Raw genomic sequence first — 21,878 nt, forward strand, 5'->3', positions numbered from 1 at the left:
TAGGCATACGCAGATTTTTACATATCTAGCCTGATGAGTCAGTATAAGAAATATATATTAATAATTCAGATATTTTCTAAATTAATGATATTATATTAAAACGATGCTTCTGAAAACATAGCAATCAGTACCAAACAATGAAACCTAAAAGAATTTAAATTTTAATACCTGTCTGCTAATTACAAAGCTCTCAAAGGGCATATTTTCATCTCTCTAGAGACTGACTAAAAGAACTTTAAAATGTAAAGCCTTTTCTGAAAAGCACAGAGATATTTCCTTTCTACGTACATCTTCAGCTACACTGCTGAAATCAGTGATTAAAGACGCATTTGTTTGTCAGACCATAAAAGAAAAAAAAAATCCAACCCCAAACATCAGCCCAGCTGAGAAACAAACTTGTGTTCTAGCTCAAGTACTCTCTTCATGGCTTGGTCAGGGATTAGCAAGCATGAGAACAATGTTCCACAAGTTTTCTATGGACCGTGCCTGCACAGCCCAGCCTTCCTTCCTGGGGAAGACCTGGCCAATAACTAGCAGTTGGTTTCCTTTCCTGAATTCATGCCACTAGAATCAAACCTTGAGGCAATGGACTTTAATTTCAGGACCTGAAAATTTTAAACCACGGTATCAAGACATGTTTCCTGAAAACATTTCTGTTCCAGTACTTGTATAATCTGGACAGGTAACATTAACAAGGTCTTCACGACATTTTCTTCTACAGAAATTTTATGTTCTATTTAAATGTATCCAGTTCTAGTCTGAAAACGAAAAGAAAATTGTATCCTTGGCCATAAATAGAGTCAAAATTATCTGATGCTGTGTCCAAATGCACCTCAAATCACAACCCAAGCTATACACGCTCCGGCAGGCAGCACACTGAACAAATCTAATCAATGTTGACATTGCATCAAAATTAGCTGGACTGTCGCAGTTCAGTGCATATTTCTTTGGCCATGAGGGAACAGATGACTGCTGTGCTGTTGTTTCACAGTGCAACAACAAAGCAGTAGGCAGAAATCTTAGGATATATATATTTTAAAGCCTTGGAGTATGTTAGTTAAAAACATGGGTGGTCAGAACATTATATGCTGGTTAAGTCCTTTAATATATGAAGTTTAGCAGTCATGAGGTAGAAGCTACAGCAAATATTTGTTTTAATTTTATTATGCAGCATATTTTCATGTGTTATATTTCTCCTTCTGAGCATCCTGCTGCTAACTGGAGCTCTTTAATAATCACACAAAGTTCATCTAAAAAAGAAATCTCATTGCTCTATGTTTGCCATGCTGTGGTGAGAGTGTTTTGAACCCACTTGGCACTGTAACCCTTGGGGATAACTTGGGCTCTTCACCTGAGCTGCTCTCTCTCCTCTGCCTCCTTTGAGCTCTTGTAGTTCATCCTGCTCTGTTTCACTTATCCCAGGCCACCAGATGATGGCTGTTCCCATTTCATCAGCCACAGATGCCTCATACCAGGATGCTCCTGCTCCAGCCTGCCCCATGTCCAAAGCCATTTCATCAGCCACTGCTGGCTGCTGACAAGGCAATGCCACAGCACCCATGGTCTGCCTGGAACAAGCCCTCTCCCACTCCATCAGCCCCAGCAGCACGAGCTCAACTCCCAGGAGAGGCTCACATTACTGGATTTAACAGAAGTACATGGACAAATGTCTGCCTGTCCACAGCTGGTGGCAACACGTGGAATTCTGATTTCTGCCAGTGGTTTCTGAGCTCTGCTCTGAGGTCTCAACATATATTCTAGCTTCTGGACAGCTTAATTAAAAAAAAAATCTTCCTTACTCTTGATAGCTGAAAGCACATCCTTCACCAGCCACCTCTGGCCTCATGCACCTTGTGTAGATGTTAGTAGTCTTTTCACTCCACTGTTCAGCTTCTTGGGGAGACCCACTCAACTGCTGCGGGAAGATCTGAGCATGGAAACTGCTCTGAGAAAGGTGCCCTGCAGTTTAAATAGATCCCATGAAATATTGTGCTTATTTTTAAGGGCTGTGGAAAAAAATCCCATCAACTGACATTGGTTTTTCAAAGGCTGATTACAAAATGAAAGCACGTCCCAATAAATCAGCTAAGGCAAGATGTTAATAACTTCTACTAATCCTGTATGGTGTTTCTAATGCTACTTTTTAAAATACAAACAATTAATAATTTTCACCAGTATGGTAATTTAGTTCCTGCTGGATTCTCTGCTCTAGACTTCTTCTGTCACCTATGAAGAACTGTCATGAATGACAAAGGAAATATTAATAATAATAATAATAGTAGAATTACTTCTTCAGCCACGTTATAATTAAGGGTTTTTTTACAATTTTTACTAGCTAGGCATAAAGAACTGTAGATTTCCCTCTACTTTTCACTATTTGTAAAAACCACACTTTTTCTTCTGCAGGAAATATTTTTAGCGGAAGGCTTGAAGCCAGAGATTTTCTTCACTAACCAACTAGGGTAATTTCCATATTTCAAAAAGATATTTTGGTCATGGGTGATATGGGTAGGGGTGGAGGGCAACCCAACTGCTTGATGGCATTTGCATCATTCTGTCACGTACATTTGGGAACATGAAAACTGCTAAAAGTAGTCTGATCAGAACCCCAGCACATCCTGTGTCTCACACCTGGCAGAGTCTGGCAATAGATGCTTTTAAGAGGAAGAACATGGGGAATAATGCAAGTGAACACTCTCAGTCTGCTAATTTCAAGCACATTTGTGATATTAGTATAAATGCTGTAGCATTCAATTTCTGTTTAGATTAAAAAATTGTCTGATCACTCTAAGATGAGGATTATTCCATATTATATCTGCTTGCTTCTGTTTAATATTCCTCTATGCATGGAAGGTGGGATGTGCAGAAGGCAGAGACAGGCACTTCCCAGAGGTGCACAGGGAATGAGCATAATGAATGTCAAAATGTTGAAGTGAGCCCTGCTTGGAGCAAGTGGTAGGACTTGACAGCCACCCTTTCAACATCAAATATTCCATAGTGCCAGCAATACAACCTCCAAAACACACAGTAAATAAATAAAGGTTAAAGCCATAAGTGAAATGAAATATGATTTCAATTATTTGAGGTCGTGTATTCTGTCTCAGTAAATTTAATATCTTCCTACCTACCTTCTGTTACTTTCACAGCAAACTGGGGAAGTAAAGAGCCAAGTGGACCTAAATGCTGTTTTACACCCAGAGACTTTAGATACTTTCAATTGATAAGAGACCATATTTCTTGCATGGGAAGGCTGCAGTTAAGTGCTTCACTTAATTTGCAACTCTTTTTCCTACTGTGGCTTTAAATCCCACATTAAAAGAGTGATTTCCAGAGGTCTTAGGCCTTCACACCTATTGATTGCACTGTTGGTGAAATACCTACTGTTTTCCTATGGTGCTAAAAATACTTCCTGGTGTTTATCTGCACTGTTAGATGCCTAAGCATCATGAATATCTGCCTTTGAAGTATTTTATGAATAACTTTTGAGAATCTAACTGGACCACTGATACAATGTTAAGTCCTATGGTCTAATGCATTTTAATCTGACAGATTAACCCTAGACACTCAGCATAAAGCACCTAGCCACCATAGGTAATGGAGATAATCAAGATGACTGGGACAGAAAAGAAGTTTCTGGGTGAAATATGTTCAAGGAGACCTATCTCTGCAGCAAAAGGCAGGTCTTTATTGCCAAATGAAACCTTTTGGCAGGAGCTCAATTACCCCTAACTCTCTAAAACAAGAGTAACCCAAACTCTCATTCGGGAAGGAGATCATTGCTTTCCTAGTACCATGGAGGTTGAAGAATGTACACATTTCTTGTGGATTTAGCATTGCTAAAGGAAGAGAGACCAAAGTCTGCAAATGGACAAGTGAAACTGCCTGCTCCATTTTCAATTAGAAATCAACTGCAGCACTGAAGACATTTCAAAGATTGAAGCAACACTTGCAAACTAATAAAAAACTGCAATATGAGAAAAATTAGAGAGAATTACAGCAATCAAAAGACTTTTGGATTTCTAAAGCACTAAACTAACAAAGCATAAATTGACACATTTGGAAGAAATAGGTGTGTATGATATAAGTAACATCTATGTCTTTCAGAAAATTATCTCATGGCAGTGCTTATCCTGGGAGAAGAAACAATATCTTACACAAAACCAAGTGCCTTTAGTTTTGAGAAGCATCAAGAAGATTTTGATACAGCAGTGAAGGAAGCTTCATCCTTTCCCTCTCCACTGCACTGTGTAACCCACTGAAAATAGGGATGATGCAGATGTTTTAATGCAGTCTCTTGTTTTAATTCTACAGGTCACTTTTCAAGACTCTACAAAAACTAACAAAAATTTTAGCCCATCTATGTTAGGAAACGTCTTTCTCTCACTGTCATGATAATCTCTGGATATTGGGTAGATTAGAAGCATCTCCTACATTGCTTCTGCAACATCAGCTTGGAATCAGGATGAACTAACAGAACACAAAATCTCAGTGAAGGCAGCTCCCTTTTCTGAGTTAAGAAGAAAAGTGCCATTTACAGAAAAGAACCTCTATGTTAAAAAACATATTAAAAAAACAGCAAAGTATATGCACCAGAGAACCTCAAAAACCAAACAGAAGTCTAATAGAGCACTGTGTCTGCCTCAAGTCATGTCCATACTAGATTTGAGTTCACACTGCAACTTCCTCTATCAGCCTAGCCCTGGAAAGGCATCTCATTAAAGAGCATCTCTCAATAGAAAAACAGCTGAAGGAACAATTTGCTCTCAACAGCTGTGAGGGTAAGAGAGACATATGAGTTTTCTCCAGGAGTAAAAGCCCACTGGACACAAATAGTTACTATTAGTTGCAAAATTGCGTTGAACTTCAGCAAAAGTTTATTGCTATTGGCTTTGTTGTATTAAACACTGAGCTAATACAGAGTGCAAAGCAATTTCACAGCCATTGATTCTAAACACAAAATATTCTGTTACAGATGGGTCATTTAAGTTTTTTGAAGCATTACCCAGGACACCATCAGACTGCTACCTCCTGTGCTGCGGAGAAGGGATGGCAAACACTGCAGATCTTGCAGCGTTCCAGCATTTGAGCCACCCTTCCTTCCCTCACCAGCTGCTTGAGAAGTAACTGACTGGCACTTACCTACAGCAGTGCCACTGGAGTTCTCCGAAGAACCAGCATTGATCCACTAAGCGTCTTCCTGGTGCTCCTGAAGTCACTTTCATTTGCTGTCACTCAGTTGTGAGTGCAATAGTCTCTGCAGCACCATGAAAGGAGGGATCTCTTATGACAGTGACTGCATGGTGACAACAACACTGCCTGTTTCTAAGCCATGCTGACCCTTTCCATATCATAGTAAAGTCAATTACATCATTTGACTACTTGCACGAATTTAAGTACAGAAATTGTAGCAAAAGATACCAGTATTTTTCTTTCTCAACAAAAGGCAAGTAATTCATTGAGCACTACATTACTGGTTGCAGAAAGTTTGATGAAAGTAATTTGTCCTTTTTTAAATTCAAATCCAAACAAATTTTCTTCTCACTTGAGATTTTTTTTAGGCATTGCTAACTTTGCTTCAGTAGGTCTACATTAGCCAGAGCTGTTTAAATGTTGCCTATTTCATCATGCAGCCACCAAAGGCTTGATTTCAACAAGTCAGTCATTTCACTTGCAGTCATTTCACAATTGTGTTGATGACAGTCAGTCTGAAGGGATCAGCAACAATCAGAACAGTCCATCTCCCTATTTCTTGGGCTTTCTGCTTAGGGTATGTTTGAACTTTGCAAATGCTGTCAAACAAAGCTGCTGATACCTTTCCCTGGGCTGTTCTCAGCAGGATCAGCTGGTAACTCCCAGATCAGACCTCACTGCAACAGACTGGCCCAGGCACTGATCCAGCTGCACAACAGCTCCAGTCTGCATCCTTGAACCGTGCCCTGCATTCTGCATGTGCCACATCACACGTTCAGCTGCTAACTACCATCTACCAGGCATTTCTGGCTGTTGACTTACTTACCTGCTAAGCACTCTCTCAACCCCCAGTGCCTACCAAAGCTGCATGTAAAGTCTGAACAATATCTTTTTATTTAAACCTTTCCTAGGGTGGCTGTCCTCATCACATAATTTATAAGAAGCGTGTAGCAGCATGCAATCAATTTATTCAACTAAGCCTGGTGCTTCCTCTCAGCTACATTATGAGTAGCTACCTAAATTCCCTCGTACCTATGTGTAGCCATGGAAAGGGGTTTTAACCCTTTAGGTGCGGCGGAAATAAGATGCACAGCTACATGGTCGTCTTTCATGAGAGAAAGAAAGAGACAAGTTTATTCAGAAACACACTTGGTTTTATAGCATGACTCGCAATTCCAAGAGTAGAGAAAAGGTGATTGGTTCAGAGAGAAGACACCCTATTTCTAGGGCCTGGTCATGTACCTCAACAGGTGTTCTATCTTTGTTATTAATTCCTTTTTATTTTGACCAAATTAGCACCCTGGGAGAAATTCTCCCTAGCCTTGAGCTGGGCCAGCTTATTGGCTGGGAACAGAGCTGAAAAGCTCCAGCCCGGAATACTTTTCAGGCTGTAATTTTCTTACTTTCTCAATATGTATCCCACACCTATGCACTAAAATTTCCTGCTTTTCAGGACTGAGAGAGTTTGATTTGTATTGCAGCTGCAATGTCTTGCAACGCCATGCTTCTATTAAGTTTGCATAACTTTGAAAAATTCTTGGGTACATTGATACCAAAGGCCGAATCATCTCATGCAATAACACTGCTTTGTCATGCCCTAAGGGTTTAGGATGTGACCAGCCTCACTTAACCACCTGCAACAATATGCAGACATACATCTCTACTCTGGGTCCTCTGTGCACTGAATTCTGGTTCCCAATTGCTTAGCCAGGGACTGCTGGACTAAGCAGATCATCTTCAGCAGCCACCCTCTCTCTCCAGGCTAGCACCTAGGGGCATTGGAAACACAGGACATCCTAAGGGGGATAATTTGCAACCTCTGAATGCAGCCAAGCAAAGTCAACCAAATTTCAACTTTAGATCCCTCGATCAACTTACTTAGTTGCATATATATATGATTTTGCACAGCTAAGTTTGTGGTAAGAGAAGGCAATACAGGATGTGAACTAGTTGAAAATTTGGTGACTATATAATGATAGGGAACAAAACTTGGATTTCCACATAAATTTCTCTTTAGAGAAAATTTATCAGCAAAAAGGGTCACTGTGGTAAAGATGGGATTAAAAAAATTAAGACCTCTGGCAGTGCCAGGGAACAATATTGGGTAATAATTTGGAGTTACGAGTTATATGCTCAAATTCTTTTTCACTTGCCACTTATTTATTACTCGAATGGACTCAGTAAAAATCTTGATCCAACTTTTTGTCTCACTTATTCCAGGACCTGTTGCAATGAAACAAAATCTGCCATTTCCCTCCCAGGCTGGAAATTCTCCCACAGCATTCCCATAACCTTTTCTCTTCCACTCTTTGGACTAGAAACAAATATTCTTGGTAGACTTCTTTGAATCCCATGGCTGGGTTGGCTAATAAAACTAAGTCCACACAAGTTATCAAAGACTGAGCAATAAATCTTCTGTCTTAAAATCTCTACAAAATATTGTAATAGTATAGGGTCAGGGTATATAGGGATGGGGCTGTATGAGGACAGAGGAACACAAATTCTTTATATTTAACTTGCTGACCTCTCTCAGTCTTCTGCCTCAAATCATCATAACTAATTTTTAATGCACAAGAAAATCCTCTTTTCATTATGAATGAGTTCAAATAATCCTAGCTTAATGTATAAACTATTGACAAGCCTTTTTACAGCACTTCATTTAGGTCACTTTACATTCTATTAATCGGCTCCACAAAAGGATAACAGCTCTGAAATCTGCTTTAGGACTTCATTTATATTCCCTTTCTCATAAAAATGTTCCTGCTATTATGGATCAGATCACAATAAGGGTTAATTCATCAGCTCCTGATGATGCAACAAATACCATCATAAGCAACCTCCTGCTACATCAACCTCTTGCACAACCACTTCTCCCATCAGCCAAAATCAATCCTAAAAATCTAAACAAACCAGCACAAATAAAACAGATTTCCCTCTGGAGAGAGCTAGGTCAGATACGCACACACACGTACAGAGAAAATAAATATCAAAATTCACATTAAAACAACATCAGTGAGATTTTTCCTCCTAGAGGAGAAGCAGTTAATTTAAATTATTCCTTAGAAAGCTAAGCAGAAGAGAAATGCTCCCTTTCCTCCTCCCTGCCCAGCTCCCACTTCCTGAAGCCTTACTCCAGGCACGTACTTTTTGGGTTCAGCCGAAAGCATTTCCCTCCCCTCCGCACATCTGCTCTGTGCAGGGCTGCCGAGCCGCGACTCATCCTGGGGAGCGCTGGAAATCCCAGGCTTTAAAAAGCCGCTCGCAAGCCCCTCCTGGGCTGCCGGGCTGCCAGCTCCGGCAGCGATCGAAGCTCCGCATAGCCCCCAGCAAGGCACACGACCCGTCAGTCACCCCCAGTGGCCACGCCACCGCTGGGCCCAGTGCACAAAGGCGACTTGAAACAAGCAAATAAACAAACCCTATCCACATCCAAATACCTCACAATTTAAAAATAATACACACACACACACATATATATATATACACACACACACACATATATATACACACATATATATGTATACACACACACACATATATACACACATATATATATACACACATATATATACACACACATATATATATACACATATATGCACACACACACACACACACACACACACATATATTTCTAAAAAGGATGGACACTCAGAGGAGCTCCTTTCCAGGGCAGCCCAGCTGGCTGTCTCTGCCCAGCCCATCCTGGCAGCATCCCGAGCCCCTGCGGGTGCCCCACTGAGGCTGGGCACCCTTTCAGAGTCAGCACCTGGGGCTGTGTCTGCAGCCCCGAGCAGGCAGCCTGGGATGGAAGGCACTGCTTGGGATTTCTCTTGTGGCCACTCGTGCCCCTGGCCTCTTATGCTTATGTTGGAAGGAGTTTGGCTCTGCCTTCCCTGGAACACCCTTTAGGTGGCTGGAAACAGCAGCTGGGCACCCCTCACCACCCCTCTTCCCCCAGTCTCTAGCGGCTGGCCAAACCTGGTTCCAGCTTTCCCTTTGCACACCTGTGCTCCATGCCCACAGTCCATTAGCCCCCTTGGCCAGGTTAGGGTGGCTCTGCCCTGCTGCACAAGTGAGCAGCAGCATGCTCAAGCCATAGCTGGGTTTCTTGAAGGGCTTTCAAGAAACAGGGTATAAAACAGAACCACTTCCCAGCAACTCAACCTGCAGTTACCAAAACTTCTTTTGCAGAATATGCCTTAACATTCAAGCATTTCCTGTCACAAAGGGGCTTGAATAGCCAAAGAAAGTTTAGTGATCAGACGTGAATGGGTCACAGGAATTTCTTACCTCACAGCAACTTGGTGGTGTCATGGTTGTAAAGCTGAGCATTTCAGAGGCACTGGAACATGAAGAAAAGAGCAGGGATCTGATGGCAGGTATGCTCTTTGAGAGTCTCTCTCTTGCACTCTGGCCAGAAAGGCATCACAAAAGTAGTTAGATTTCAATCCCTATATAATTTTCATTTTCAATGTGTTAATATTTTCCACATACTTGTTTTGAGTGTTCTCCTTTTAAAAGGTGGGAATGGAAAGGATATGTGAGAATGAGTTTTGTCTGGAGAAGAAAAGGCTCAAAGTTGTAGAGAAAGGAGGTAGAAACTACAATTTAAACAAAGTTCAAAGAAATTACATGCCCCCCTCCATCTAGAGAATGACCTTGGTGCAGCCTCTCAGGAGAATCTTAAAACTATTTCTGCCCACAGAGTAACTCTTTCAACTGATGATTGTAAAGATAGTAGAAATTGAACTACAGATATGAAATGTACAAAAATGGTGAACATATAACACATGGATAATCTGAAAATGCTGGAGAATACTGCTGAAATTCCTAGACTGGAGGCCTAGATTTGAAAACAAAGTTTACTTTGGCATTTAATAGCCCAAAGACATAATGAATATGTTAGAATATAATGAACAGTCAGCCAGAAGAGAAAAAAATACCTATTTGGGGAACACAATATGGTGTAATGCATTGTATTATAGAAGTCAAATTATGGTATCACTGTCATACATAATTTAGACACTGGTACTGTTTGTTGGTCATTATTACTTCATCCTTGGGTTTCATTCCCTTCAGAACCACCTTGTTTCCATTCAATCATTTGACCTGACAGGCTCTGCTTCCCTGCTCTGAAGATCCCCAGCTGTTAGCTGCTGTCTTTCAGTCAGTTGTATATTGGCATCTTGATGCTTTATCTTTCAGGGCTCCACCTGTTGACCTGATCTCTGTGATCTGCTGGCTGTAGATCTGTTTGGGAGTGAACTTCAGATCTTTCCATTACTTTATATGCTCCAAGTTCAAATCCACCTAATGACTCATACATTAGATGCTGTTGCAGTTACATTTTTTGGTTACCTTACAACTTTTTCCGTAAATATTGCCTTTCAGAGGAAAATCTATACACGGTATTGGAGCTACTATATACATTAGTGATAGGTTTAGAACCTGTTGATTTATAATTTGTTGGCTAATAATTTCTTATTTCCAGTGTGGTTTAAATTTTCTGAAAGGTAAGAGAGATCACACAAGAAATTATCAGCCCTCTAACATGCACAAGAGGGTTCTCTTTTTTCCTTTCCTTACACAAGTAAGTAAAATACTGGAAATGCTGCTCTCTGAAACCTGCAACTTGAAATACTGCTTAAATGTCTTTTCTGAGGAACTGCTTTCTTTGTCTGCAAGCTGGAGCTGAAACTTCCCTGAGTTCAAGCCACTACATATGATACCTCACATAGCTGGATCAAACTGAACCCTATCTTCTGTGAGATATTCTGATTAAAGCTAAGAATTGGATGCCAAGGGAAAAGTTAAATGCCAACTAAAGTAAACTTCTTCACACTTCAGACTTGTTTAGACTGACAGATTCTTGACTTACAAGTTAAGTTGGCTCCATGAAAGATAGTGTTTAGGTACAGCTACACCTCCAGCCAGAGGATTACTGAATTCCTGTCCCACACATCTCTCTTTCCCGCTCTCACATCAAGAATATTTCTTCATTAGGCCTTTCTATTTCAGCTGTTTGTAATTAATCCTAGGGCATGGGAAAATACAGTAAACCTATCATTGAGTACAACCAAAATGTTTGGATTCTCTGAGCTTTATGAACTGCACTTACGTGCTTAAACTCATTGTGTGTTTAAATAAAATCACTGAAAATCAGTGTCAAAATTAGTCACAGAAAACAGATTGCTCAAGTAACTAGAGAAACAGGTAAGGGAAATAACTGCCTGAAAAAAGGCCAGATAAAATGCCTGAGACACAAACACTGAACAAAATGCAAGAAAGAAGTATATGTGGTTGTTTGGGGTTTTTAAAATGAAAATGGAGTAGAGTGATTTAGGATGAATAATAGCACTTTACATTTCTATGACACCTTTCATCCCACAGGCTCCCAAAGCAGTTAGCAAATTTAACAAATGGAAGGACATTATCCTCTGTACACTTGAATCATTTTACCTGTCACTAAAGGCATCCCTGCTGGAGCAAAAGCTGTATCTGTTTAACAGGTTAGATATATTGTGACAAACACCACATCCCACCAAAGCCACAGGGAGAGGATGATTGTCAACAGCTGGAACTAGTGCTGAATCCTGGATTAAGCAGTTGTTAGAAATCTGCTAGTATTTCTCCAGTTACCACTGGTGATGATGACTTTATCACAGATCTTGCAGAACTGCCATGCCCAGGGCAGGCTTTCCCATGAGCCAGCTCCTCTGGGCACCCGCCTCAGCATGATGTGCCTTCACATGCCACAGTCCCCGTCCTTGCAACACTTGGGTGTTATATTCACCAGACAGAGTGAGAGCAGAGATTGACTGTAAACATCCAGGCACAAAAACAGACCCAGTGAGAGAGACTCTGCACACTAAGAAATGTAGAATCATACAACAGTTTAGGTTTGAAGGGACCTTTAGAGGTCATTTAGTCCAGCCCTCTGTGCAATTAGCAGGGACATCTTCAACTAGATCAGAGCTCCTTGAATGTTTCCAGCTGATTCATCACCTCTCTGGGCAACCTGTTCCATTGCTTTACCAACCCTCATTGCAAAAGACTTCTTTCTTATATGTATTCTAAGCCAACCACCTTTTAATTGATTTAAACAGTCAACTTCGATCTAAGCCTTCACCAAGGTCACCTTTCTTTCATTGCAGCTGCATTTCTGGCAACACAGAAAGTGTCAAAGGTGTTTCACATGCAACAGACTGTTCACATTTGCTGCTTCCTAAGGCACATGGGTCTGACAACAGCCTGACCAGCCCCTTGGAAGTCTCTGAAGATTGAGGTTAGCAAAGCAGGCTAAATTCAATTACTGACTACTATCTCTAGTGGCAAAGGGAGCAGAATTGCACTGAAAAGCTTCTCCAGGCTTCAGATTCAGTGGGATAGGAATGAGTTTCACACTCCCCTTGTCTCACAGTCACATCAGGGATCTCAGTCCTCTTTCTGTCCAATAATAGCTACTGATGAGAGTTAAAAACAAGATGCGTACAGCATGCTTATTAAAAAACTATAAACAAAACAACAAAACTGGAAGAAAGAGGAAAGTTCAATGAAAGTTAAATGCATGGCCATTCAACTGGTACATTCTAGCTTTAAAAAGAAAAGAAATAACATCAAAATCCCTTTCCCAATGTTGGACAAAAAGACTGTCAAAGTCTGATGGGTAATCCACAGTCACATGTTCATTTTGGGATGGAAGAGAGGTGTGTTTGGAAATGTGTTTTGAGCTGTCAAATAACCAACAGTGAAATAAAAATAGGGAAAATAATCATATGCCAATGAGAAAAATGGATTTATTCAGCAGTCCATATTTTTCTCTGGTTTAAAAATAGCCACAAGGTTGATCCAGGAATTATTCTTGGGACTGTTATAAGCTGCTGTGCAAACACTCAATGTCATCCCGCTGAGCTTCTAACAAGTCTAAAAAGTCTCTCATATTTCACAAGGCAGCTGAAATATTTCAATTGCAAAGGAAAGCAGTGTTAACATGGGTCAGGCCAGCTGAGTGTAAATGAAACAACCATAGAAGCTTTAGGGCCTGTAAAAACTCTCAAGAAGTTCCTCAGTCCAAGTGTTTCCAAGTTCCAAGCCCTTCTCAGGTAGGGTTAGCCATCATGGACAAGCAACAGTTTTTCAAATAATAAACTTCTGCAGTATAATCTCAGCTTTAGGATATGAATGGGGTCAGTTAACACCAAGGTATGGGTTAGACTTAATCACAGAATTAGAATGCAGATCTCTCTGTTACAGTTTTCTGGTGAGGAACAAAGACTAAACAATGCTTATCTAGGACACATCTTATGCACAGGTCACTCACTAGCAAAAATGTAAATCTGTACAAGCTTTACCCTTTACTTATTCCCTCACTTACAGACTATATGCCAATGGCAATGATTAATGGGGCATTTGTCTTTTCTTTCTCCTTCACCTCTGTCAAGCCTAGAGAAATTTTGCTTGTTTTCATTTTGAGTGAGAAGCTGAAGGCACTTGAGGTGGTGGCCCCTGCGTGAACCAGGGCTTCAGCATAATTCCTATCCCTTTCTTCAAGCCCCTTCCCTCACAGAGGGTGATATCCCTCCTATTTCCTTAATCTGTGAGCAGCAATAAGTTAACAGGCCTCAGACACAACTTTTCGTCCCAGGATCACCCTTACCTGGAGTCCTTCCCATGGAAAGAACAGCCCAGTCGAGATCCACACCCAGTCTCATTTCTCAGTTGAAGACATTCATTTTCTCAGGTACAGCAAAGGATTTTTAGCCATGGCTTACAATCTTCATGGCCTTTGAAACTCCTTCCTCCCAAGGAGAGAGTCCTCGGCATCAAGCCACAGCCAAGGAATGTTATCTCTGCCAGAGACACAAAATGGCAGGGCAAGAAATGCAACTGTCAAATGACCTGGGGGAGGAATTCAACTTCATCATGCTCTGGGGAGACACCCACCTTGGAGACAGGAATCTCCTAGCACTGTTACAGCCTCTGGAAAGGCTGTTTGAACTGGAATGGAAATGGACCTGTTCTGGAACAGGGACCTCAGATCAACATTTTGCTACACCATCAACACTGTAAACTTACTCAAAATATTATCTCCTTTACTTCCAACACTCAGTTTAAAAACACTTTTCTTGATACCAGTGTTTTCCACAGGAAAGACATTCTGATTTTTAACTAACTCACAAGCTTTTTCTCTGGCCTCATTCTAGCCCAGAGTTTTCTCCAACAGCTTATGAAAAAACCCTAAAAGTCATAACTTTTGCTGTCAAAGTCATGGCAGTGACAGTTACACTGATTCTGTTGTTGTTGTTTTGTTATCTTGTATATTCCATTTCTGGTCAAAGGTGACTTATTTCTAAAAACAGAAACATTTTCACACTTTAAATGCTTAAAACAAAATACTTTTGTGTAAAAAGCCAGCCTGGAATTTCATCCTGTCAGCTGAATGAGTCAGAGTCGTATCAATGCTTAGACAGGAAATGAGGTTAAAAAAAAAAAGAACCTCAAATTTGGTACTGGCTCTCTATTTCAGACACCCCTTTAAAAAAAGAGACACCGAAACAAGGAAGCCCTTATAGGTCTTCAGTTACTATATGACAAAGGATGGAAGAATATACTTGGATGTAAAGCAACTATGACCCACATGTCCTTGAAGAGCCAGAGGGACAAGTGTTACAATCCAGAAGGAGCACACGTTAGTCGATAGCTGTGCTACTGCCCTGAACACTTAGCAGAAAGTGCTGTGCCCTGTTAAGTGCTGGCTCCAGGGGCTCCAGCACAGCCCCTAACACAGCTCTGATGGTCCCTGCTGACCAGGTGACAGGGGCTCAGTGTGCACTCCAGGTGATGCTCTGCCCTGTTCCAACCACAGCACTTTGCAGAGCATGGCAAGGGAAGCACGTGTGGTGTGACCTTGCTGAGCTCAGCCCTGCCATCACCCTTTCAGTGATCAGACACCAGTTCCAGCTCTGCAGGAACTTTCAGTGTGAACCATTCCCAACCAGCCACCTCCTAAAATAGGGGAATTAAAATCCATGTTCCACTGAAATTATGGGCATGAGATGGCAATGTGTTTCAGAAGATCTTAGGAGGTACTGTGATGCAAAAAAAGCCCCCATAATTTCTTCAGCCATTTCAGGCTAAATAATCCTATGGCTTGAACTACTCTTCAGATAACATTATCCTAAAACACTGCCTGAACCAGAAGAAAAAATGAAATTTAAACTCCAAATTTGTTTAAAAATTTGGCTTGAGTCGTGACTTGAGTATCCTCAATACTCAGTGACAAATACCACAACAATTGTTGATTCTTACCTCAGAAAACAGAAGCAATAGTGTTCCAGTAACTGAATTAAATGCATAGTAGTACATTTATCCTGAGGTGAGAAGAAACTTGAATTTCATCTCTGCTAGAAAAAGAAGCCATCACTAATACCTTCTGGATGATAATCTGATGTGTGAATCAGACTGGTTTTCAAATGCAGGTGCTAAAAGTAAAAGTAAATTAACTCAAATTGTCTAATCTTTCTTTCAAATGGGATATCTGACTTTTATCTTCAAAAATTGCAATTCTGTTCCAGAAAAAAAGAAGGAAACTCTTATTTGGAAACAATACCTCAGAAGAAGATTTCATACTTACATTCACTGGGTTTTCCTCCAGAAGAAAGAACAAAAAAACTCCTTAGTAAAAACTCTGTTCTTCTCTTTATCAGCCATTCTCTGGTCTAAAATTCCCTCTTTCAGACAGAGATAATTTATCAGCTTTCTTGGTCTAATGCCACATGAGTTCTAATGCCTCATGAGTGCCAAGACAGTTCTGTAATCCCTCTCCCATCTGGCACAGAAGTCATCAGGATGCACTTACATTCCTCGGCAAAAAAAATTATTAAAAAATCCAGCACTTCACTAAAATGAAACATTTCAGACAAAACCCCTTTGCCTGAGAGCAGCGCATACAAACGAGGAGACTTAATGAGCACCACAAAAGAAGCTGGAGCAGGACTCAGGAGTCTGGGCTTCTTTGACCACCTGGTGTCTTCCTTCCCTTTGTAACAGCTACTCCCACAAGTAGCTTCTTTCCCAGATTTCTCACAGAAACCATAACACAATAATAAACAATAATAACACAAAATAAACACGTTTCCTGAAAAGCAGACAAAGTTTTGCTTGATCTAGAAATCATTAACAAAGGAAGTCTTGAAATTAGTTTTTTTTCCCAAACTATAGTGAATAAGGGATAGCCAGAATGTAAAAACAACTATCTGCTCTAGGGACTTTCCGGAATGGACACTTTTCCCCAAAGCTCAAAACTGCAGGGCAGAGAACAATTTAGGGGACCATTTCATGTATGGCTGAAAGAGGTTTTGTATTTCTTCTAAACATTTTAAATAGAGTGGTTTGCTTTTTTTTGCTTTTTTTTTTTGCTTTTTTTAACCAGAATTTTATTTAGAAGTACTACAGGAAATTTTACATTTAAACTATAGACAGGCCAGATCACAAACACTCAGTTTCTGGGAGTGCCTGCATGCATGTACGCATGTACACACACTTTGACAAAAATTAATTTCAATTAAAAAATATTTCCTAATATAGGGAACAGTCCTCATTGCTGAAGTTAACTGTACCATTACTGAACATTTATTCTGGCAGCTGCAATTTTGAACTCTCCATCCATCTGCTCCACTCAGGAGAAAGCTGGCCTACAGAAAGAAACCATTTTTTTTGTTCTTTCAGAAGCAAAAAGGGGTGTTAGATTTTGAAGTAAGCTTTGGTACAGTAAAACTCATCAAATATAGCTGCATATTACAAGAGATGAACAGTATTAAATGAATTTTTGAGTTTCCTTTTTCTTGTTAAGCTTTTTCCCAGTAATCCCAAGTACTCTCCCCACCTTTTTCCCAAATGACACAAAGAACAGGAAATAATGTTTCTTTGTCAGAGCTACACTCTGGCAACAAGGCACATGACTTCAAGGTTTAAACACTAGCAACAACTATACTTCCACCCAAACTAATTTATAGATGAAAACAAAGGAGTAGAACAGGGAGAAATCAAAAATCCAGAGAGAGGAAAACAAATCTAGTTAGACCATCCATTCTCTTTTGCCAGCTCCATGAGTCAGAATTGCATATTGCCATTCAAGGAATGGCTGGAATCATTCACTTTTATAACTGGAATACAAGTAACTCAATTTGCTCCAGAGAAATAAAAGCAGCCTATAGCAGATTCTGTCAGGCAGAGAGCATAGGTCTGTGAGCTTTCAGGTGTGTTTAGAATTGCAGTATTTGTCCAGCTACACCATGAAGTTCAGTGCTGCAGCTCTGCCAGGAACCAGCTAATGCTGAGGAAACAGATGAGGCACCTCATTCAGCATCACAGCCAGTGTAGCTTTAGAAGCCAAGGAGGGAAAAATTCCTGTGCTCAAAAGGCAAGATTTGCCATAGTTGTTCTGTTATTATTAAATTAAAAAATTAAATCCAAAAGTCACTTCATCCATCTCAAACTCGTAGAGCTGAATCCGACAAATTGATGGATTCAGCTTTGGTGTAATACACAGGAGAAATATTAAGTTGCTTTTCAGCAAAAGCTGTTGATACAAATACAGCTTAATTATTCCTCCTGTCAGTTTCTCTTTCAGCCTTTGGTCCTGAGTAACAAATCCCTTTTCTTAAGTCATGGAACCAGCTTCTACTGTTATATCACAAGTTTCCATTCAGTTTGTCTATTTGTGTTAGGATAGTGAAAACAGAAGTTGGTTTACAACACAGATCTTCACACATGCATTAAAAAAACCTCTATTGTATTTTCTAAGGGGAGCTATTTCTGTAACAAGGATTTGGTCTTTACTTTGAGAGAATAGTTTTATATCCTTCACTTGGGTCACTTTTCAAAAGTCTGGCCAAGACAAGCTATTCTCTTCAGGTCATCGAATCGATTAGATTGGAAAAAACCTTTGAGATTATCAAGTCTAATAAACACCACCTTGTCAATTAGACCATGGTACTAAGTGCCACATCCAATCACTCCTTAAACACCTCCAGAGATGATGACTCCCCCGTCTCCCTGGGTAGTCTATTCCAATGTCTAATCACTCTTTCTGTTAAGAATTTCTTCCTTATATCTAACCTAAACATCCCCTGGCACAGCTGAAGACTGTGTCCTCTTGTCCTGTCACTGGTTGCCTGGGAGAAGAGACCAATTGCCACCTGGCTACAGCCTCCTTTCAGGGAGCTGTAGAGAGTGATAAGGGCACCTTTGAACATTCTCTTCTCCAGGCTAAACACCCCCAGCTCCTTCAGCCACTCCTGATAGGACTTGTGCTCCAGACCCTTCATTAGATTTGTTGCTCTTTCTAGGACATGCTCAATGTCCTTCCTGAACTGAGGCACCCTGAACTGGACTTGAGACCTCACCAGCGCAAACAGCAGGGGAGGAATCATTTCCCTGGTCCTGCTGGCCCCACAGGTCCTGATACTGGCCAGGATGCCATTGGCTTTCTTGGTCATTTTGGCACACGAATCAGCATCCTGAAGAGGCCAAAGTCTACTCTCTGCAGCTGAAGCTGTACCTTCTCCCTTTTCTTGTTTCTTTCAGCGCCTCTTGCTTCAGGCCTCCCTGACCCTGATTTGGTGTAATGGGAGCATGGCATGATGCACAGGGCGGCACCAGGAAAAACCGTACAGCCTCAGTTTTAGCCATGCACCAACTTGTTTTTATTTCACTTAAGAGGGCTCACTGAAGGCATAACATGTTCATTACCATTTTAGCACTTTATAAACAAAACATCAACCAAAGGATTAACTACATAAACACCTTGTTAAATTTCCTTCTGATCTGACGATAACTGCTTAACTTTTTGCTAATACTAATTACTTGTCTTAACAGATTTGGCACGTATAACAATTTCTACATCCACTTCCTGGCATTCCTGTTTGCCTGCTTCCTGATCACCACTGATTTTGTGGTACCTAGAGAACCTCCTGCTTTCTCCAGAGAATTATGTAACCTCTTATCTGATCCTACAGCTTCTCTACATCCACCTAATTGAAGTGGTCACCTCTGGACAGGAAACAGAATGTTGAATTGATGTCATATTCTTCTGGACATGGTAACTCTGAGTCATGTCACACACCTTATCATGCAGAGAAGATGCATCTCAGGCAGAATCTAAAAGAAGAATTAAAGTCAAAGAAAAGGAGTTGAAGGCATTTCTTTTCTTTGTGGTGCAACAATTACAGCCACTGATCTGGTTTAATAGTTGTCTCATTAAAAGGTTTACTGCAGTCAAAACTCTGAATGCGTAGAATTGCTTTTTGATTTAGAAAATTTAATGATTCATAATTATTTTTGTTTAAAAGAGGTAACTCAGCACCCTTAACAACCAGGGTGTCAGCAAACTCCTACTTTTAGTTTTACAAATGCTGTTTCAAAAACATCTTCCAAAAAACTTTGGCTCCAAGGCATGAGAAATATATGTACAGAGGAAACTCGGCCTGAGATTTAAATTTGGTTTCCAAAACTATGGGTTTTTGGATGCTTAAACTGAGAGATAAATTTCTTGGTTAATGTTAATTGATGTTAAAAAAGACTTTACTAAACCTTCACTGGTCTGGAGAAAAAGATATTTGGTAGATTTTAGAGAGAAGTATAAAAGCAGAATTTCTGAGGGTGAGCATGCCCTTCACATTTTATTGGAAGCAAAGTATTCCCAAAAAGAGACCAATAGTTGCTATAAGTTTATGGAATCTATAAGTTTACCATGTAGATTTATTTTGTACCTTTTGCAGAATGAAAGTAGGTTTGATTAAACCAAAGACATATCCATACATAAAATTTTAATATTAACTAAACCAAAAAATTGCTTCAAATTTTAGGGTAATACTACTGTAGTAAAAGTCAGATTTCTCAAAACATGCTAGCCTATATTAGCTAACAGATTTTCATGATGCTTCAAACCCTCAGGATTCTTGCTTATATAGTATAAAGAACAAGGAAAGTCTGCTAACAAAGCTAGTACTGTTTGTTTGTAATGTCTATAATGAAATGGTTTTACATTCATAAAATGGTGTTTCACTCACCTACGGCTTTGCACTTACCCATAGCTCGAAACAGGAACACAGAGCTGCAAGACTCAGCTGAATACAGTGGATCTGTGATGATTTCAGTGCCCTACGGAGAGCTGCTGAAATTTGATAAACCAGTGAAAAGGGAAGAGACAATGAGTTATGGAGCACGGCCTTTTCCCATAGTTTGCCACATTTTGATCTTAAAATAGCGACACAATTCCAGAGGGACATTTCACAGCGGAATTGATGCCGTACTCGCCCTATGAGTCACCCTTCAGGAAGGATACTTAGCTAGCTAACAGATATCCCCCCACTTGGCAGAGGGGCTCCTGCAGCAGTTCACATCCCAGTGTCTATGCCACATTCTTGTCCCTCAGTGCCAAAATGCCATGCAGCCTTGCATTAAAATACTTCTGGTAAATCAAGGATAGGATCACTATAAGTTTAATGTACCTACACATGTATTAACACGCTATAAATTATTTAAATGAATTAATTTTTACAGCTGGTATTTTCTTGTATGAAAACTATTTCACTTTGACCTGCCCACTTAAGAACTCTCTCAAGTGGTCTTCAAAAAAGTACTGACAGATTGTTCCTTTACTTAACCTGTTGTTTATTTTCACATTTCCTATCCTGGCTAAAAATCTGAAAGATTTTATTCTGCTTCTTAGCTATACCTTAGTTAGTAATGCAATGAAAAAAAAATGTGATATTGCAGAGATATATTAATATAATCAAAATTCAAAGTTTTGCTAAAATCAAGAACTCAGCAAAGGGCTGAATACATCTTCAATATATCAAACAGAACTAACCAAGAGCTCCTTATTTTCCAGGAAAGCACAGATTTTATGGAAAATTTACTGTATTAGACTAGAATATTTAAAAAAAATACCCCCCCCCCTATTTTATTTCAGGTTGGCTTGTACAGAAAATAGTGTAATTAGTTTTCCTGAGCTGTCTGACGTGACTTAATTTCTGGCAGTTAACCAACCAGAGGAATATACTGGCTCCCATTCTCATCCAGGGATGACATCACAATTGTTTCTCTGCCAGAATGGCTTGATGTCTGGAGTCGCAGAAAACAACGTGATTCTTTAGAAAATTATTTGGGAAGAATAGGTATAACATTTTTTTCTGAAAGAATGCTTTTCCCCTTGGCTACCCCTACAAGGCACTGAAAATGGGAAAATCTGGGTGAATAGAGAAGTTACAAAGTACCTTTCAGTAATTCAAGTAATGTGTATTTTACAAACTTTGAAGTATGAAAATATCTTGTTGACGTTGAAAATACTTCTAAAGTGGTAAATTCCTGATTTTTAAGAACTTTGATTCCCAGGAAAAAGCCTTGAAACATGAGGATTTTATATCAGCAAAGCTTTGCATGCAAATACCAGACTTCTTGTACAGGGGTATATTCTAAATCCTGCTTAGCTCTCATAATAGTCCCCTTCAATCTGAGAGATTTCTGCAGCATGCATCAGGTGAGTGTAATTATTACTCTCCTAGAAATTCTTCTACTAATTTTTTCTACTTATACTTTAAGGTAAAGAACATCTCCTTACCCAGGCCACTATTCAATGACATAACTGCAGTTTTCTGGAGCTGAGATGAACCTATTGGTCT

General features: G+C 40.0%; 1 protein-coding gene across 3 annotated transcripts in view; it reads right to left on the reverse strand.

The window, feature by feature from the left end:
- LOC106852552 (melanopsin-like) overlaps positions 1-14,642 on the reverse strand; it is a 49,695-nt gene extending 35,053 nt beyond the window's left edge. The window contains exons 1-2 of one of the 3 annotated variants that reach the window (XM_088163973.1): positions 13,850-14,642; positions 9,484-9,603 (exon numbers count right to left, since the gene is read on the reverse strand). Coding sequence is in view for 1 of the 3 variants with exons in the window: in XM_088163976.1 (XP_088020102.1) it covers positions 8,335-8,357 (23 nt within the window). In the remaining 2 variants the exon portion in view is untranslated. Of the gene's footprint in view, positions 1-8,334; positions 8,402-9,483; positions 9,604-13,849 lie in introns of those variants that run through there. The other 2 variants (XM_088163975.1, XM_088163976.1) reach the window with 2 other exon arrangements.
- Between the last annotated feature and the right edge of the window lie 7,236 nt (positions 14,643-21,878).

This window comes from Sturnus vulgaris, chromosome 4 (genome assembly GCF_052056855.1).
Source record: "Sturnus vulgaris isolate bStuVul1 chromosome 4, bStuVul1.hap1, whole genome shotgun sequence".
NCBI classification, from domain to species: Eukaryota; Metazoa; Chordata; class Aves; order Passeriformes; family Sturnidae; genus Sturnus; species Sturnus vulgaris.